The 3858-nt window shown below is 31.8% G+C and overlaps 1 protein-coding gene across 1 annotated transcript in view; it reads left to right on the forward strand.

Annotated features, from left to right (window-relative positions):
- Positions 1–3858, forward strand: part of ATRN (attractin) — a 157644-nt gene that overhangs the window by 54795 nt on the left and 98991 nt on the right. Inside the window, exons 7-9 of the mRNA XM_019644591.1 lie at positions 1947–2037; positions 2951–3212; positions 3587–3617. Of these exons, the coding sequence (XP_019500136.1) occupies positions 1947–2037; positions 2951–3212; positions 3587–3617 (384 nt within the window). The remainder of the gene's footprint in view (positions 1–1946; positions 2038–2950; positions 3213–3586; positions 3618–3858) is intronic.

A 3858-nucleotide genomic window follows, 5' to 3' on the forward strand; every position in this document is an offset into this window, starting at 1 on the left:
TTGAACCGGCAACCTTGTGGTTAAGAGCTCGCGCTCTCACCAGCTGAGCCATCCAGCCGACCCAATACTATTCTTAAAGAATTTAGAGAAAGGAGTACATAAGAGCTTAACTAGAAAAAGGCTACTAGATTAAAATCCAGCCAATTAAGAATTAAAGACTCAAGAAGTTGTGGTAAGAGGACTGTGCAGAAATTGATTCAGCTAAAATATAGACCTAGTACTAAGTAACTAAGGAATTACAGAATCAAATGTGAATGTTATGAACTTCGACTAAAAATTACATAGGAAGAAATGGGAGGAAATGCGAGTGCTAAGGTTTTCAACTTTTAAAGCGGGAAGTGAGTGGATTCTGTCCAAAATTAAATTGTGTGTAACTTAAAAACTAAAGTGAATTTAACCTCTAAACTTTTCATGTATTTTTAAAAAAAGTGTAGAATATTCAAACAATACATAAAATAATAGCTGGTATTAACCTGTGTACTATTCATATTCGATAAATGTCACCATTTTGTTAAACTTGTTTCAGATCATGTATAAAATATTTAAGGCAAAAGGAAAGGCTTAGAGAAAAATAGTAAGTACTAATGCATTTACAACGCTGGTTAGGAAATAAAACATTGCTATTATAGTTGAAGACCCTTTCATGCCCCTCCAAAATCCCAGAGATTATCAATATCCTGATTTTGTGGTGTCATTTGTTCACACATTTTCATAGTTTTATTGTATGTGAACATATATTAGAATGAATACATTTTCTGCTTGTAGTCTTTATAGAAACAGTATTCTGTAGTTCGCTTTTTTAGCTTTGCATTGTTTTGAGATTTATGTTGATGATATGTTGCTCAAGTTTATTTTTCACTCTGTATAATTATTCTATTATTTATACTATAATTTGTTAATCCATGGTCTATTGATAGACATTTGTTTCTCTTTTGCTGTTATCTTGTGATAAAACTTTCTTACATCTTGTTTGCATATAATAATATTTTTCATAATAAAATAACTTGTATTCAAGGAAACATATAGAAAATAAACATTTAAAGTATAACAGTAGCATTGGTTTCCCTTTGATTTTTCTATTAAATTATATAAAAATTTAAATTAACAGTATTTATTCAAAGTATCTGTAGCATGATCCCCTTTACCTAAATATTATATTATCAGTCTGTTCTTGTGTCTGTACATATGCATAGAAAAGTATTTGAAATAATGTTTTTTAATGTTAGTGATACTCATTTTTAGGTGATGAAATGTGGGATCATATTTTAAGGTTTTAGCTCTTAGTATTTTTGCATTGGTTACATTCTTCATAGTGAGTGTTATGATTTTAATAAGAACAATAGAGTGATGTTTTCCTCAAAGAAAACAAAGTTAAAGTGAATATTCTAAGATATTGCATATGATTAAGCTGTGATACAAGATTATAGATGGCTTTCTTTTTGGCATTTTTTTGAATAAAATGTATTCACAATGTAATTGAAATGCTATAATCTAGCTTTTAAAAAATATGACTTTTTAAAAATCAATTAGATAAAGAAAAGGGACAGTTAGGAATTTACTTTTACTTAATTATCATCCCTTTTTCAGTACCCATCTTCAATTTCACTTGATTAAATGAAGGAAGAATTATAGTAATAAAAGTTTAAGTTCCTTGAGTATGATGCAACTTTCAAGTGGTTTAGACTGTGTAGAAGAGGTTTTCAGGAAGCATTAGAAACTTACAGTAGATTTATTTATTTCTTGTCCCAGGAGTGTGTATCTCAGTCCCCCTTCCTGAGTTCTCATGTGCACAGTGGGCCCAGATGTTAGGTTTGTTTGCCCAGGTGCCTCCCCATATACATGGCATATATAATGAGCATCTCCAAACTGGATTATATCACAACTAAGAGAGTACGAGATATTCTGTTTTGTCATTTGGGTGAAAATATGATCTGTTTGTTTTGTAGGTATGACCTTGCTTCTAGGGAGTGGCTTGCACTGAATCGTTCTGTGAACAATGTGGTTGTTAGATATGGTCATTCTTTAGCATTACACAAGGTAATATGTCTCCACTCTGTACTTAACTAGAAACTCAACTCTTCCACAGTGACTTTTATCATATTATGTGGTTCAAAAACTATTTAGTGTTTGTTGTTTTTTTCCCTAATCTTTTTGATTGTGGTAAAATACACATCACATAAAATTTACCATCTTAACCATTGTTAAGTGTACAATTCAGTGATATTAAATACATTCATAATATTGTGCAACCATCACTATCCATCTATGTAACTCTTTTCATCTTGTAAAACTGCAACTCTGTGCCCATTAAACAATAACTCCTCATTCCCTCCTCCCCCCAGCCCCTGACAAGTACCATTCCACTTTCTGTCTCTTTTGATTTTGACTTCAATATTGGTTTTTTTATTGGGAGGAAAACTTTCTATTTTGGGAAGGTATATAGTTGGCTAATGTGTAAGTGAAAGTTAAAACTGAAACTAATTTAACCCAAGAGGTTTTAATGGATTCAAATTGTACTGGGATATCATGATTGTGGTACTAAATGGTTAAAAATTAATATAGTATAGATTAGTCTTTATGTTCATTAGCAAGATTAGCCAAGAACAGCCATATTGTAATATAACTGAACAGTCATTTTCATTTCCTTGTTTTTGTGGTTTATAGTAGAATGAGAGAACTTTTCAGCTTTATTTTTCCAAGTCGTTTTTATTACTGTAAAAGATCTCGTGTGAGGAAGTCTAAGAAAAGTGGTGAAATGTTAGGAGATATAGATACGATTTATTTTATTTTGTTCCTTTTGCCATCCTTTTCCTAGTATTTTACTGAAAGGTGCATTTCACTAACACTTTTTAAGCTAAAAATAATATTGAGGTTTTGTACTGCTCCTTTACTGTACTCAGATTTGATCCTTTCAGTGTTTTTTAGAATTTTGTTCACATTTTTTCCCTAGGATAAAATTTACATGTATGGAGGAAAAATTGATTCAACAGGGAATGTGACCAATGAGTTGAGAGTGTTTCATATTCATAATGAATCATGGGTGTTGTTGACCCCTAAAGCAAAGGAGCAGTATGCAGTGGTTGGGCACTCGGCACACATTGTCACATTGAAAACTGGAAAAGAAGTCATGCTGGTCATCTTTGGTCACTGCCCTCTTTATGGATATATAAGCAATGTACAGGAATATGACTTGAGTAAGTATATATTTTCCAGTGGATTATTTTGAGTGTCCAATTTAAAACCTTTACCCTTATTATTATGACTTGTTGAACAAGAGTCAACCTAACCTTAACTCAGCACTTTATCTTGAAATGCGGTTAACATTGATGTATTACTAGTAACGTTCAGATTATTGATGCTGCTATGTAGTATATATTTTTAATGTCAATATGGCAAGGGGCCAAAGATGGCACTACATGCTTTAGATGTTGAAAAATAAATAAATAAATAAGGTTCGAAACAAATATTCTGAAGAAAAAAAGTATTTGGATAGTCCTTTAGAGATTGGTTTAGGGGAGTGTGATTGTCCCTTACTATGTAATCTTTCCTTTGGTTAAATTTTATTTTATCTGTTCTTGTGAAATAGGAGTACCAGCTATAATTGGTATTTTGAGAAAGTAGGCCCATAAAGTCCATCTTTGTATTGGTCAGTAAAGGTCATGGGGAATTGAGGGGAAGTGTTCAACTGAAGGGGAATCTGAGTCTTTTAAATGTAATGTAGTTCTTTTCCTACATGGCATATTAGAACATCAGAACCTTCAACAGATTAAGTTTGGCCACCTGACTTTATTATCAATTTTAGGTGGTCTTTCTTTAAAAATGAAAAGACAAAAGAAAGTTATCTGTATCAAGTCTCCT

Source organism: Hipposideros armiger, unplaced genomic scaffold (assembly GCF_001890085.2).
Source record: "Hipposideros armiger isolate ML-2016 unplaced genomic scaffold, ASM189008v1 scaffold_89, whole genome shotgun sequence".
NCBI classification, from domain to species: Eukaryota; Metazoa; Chordata; class Mammalia; order Chiroptera; family Hipposideridae; genus Hipposideros; species Hipposideros armiger.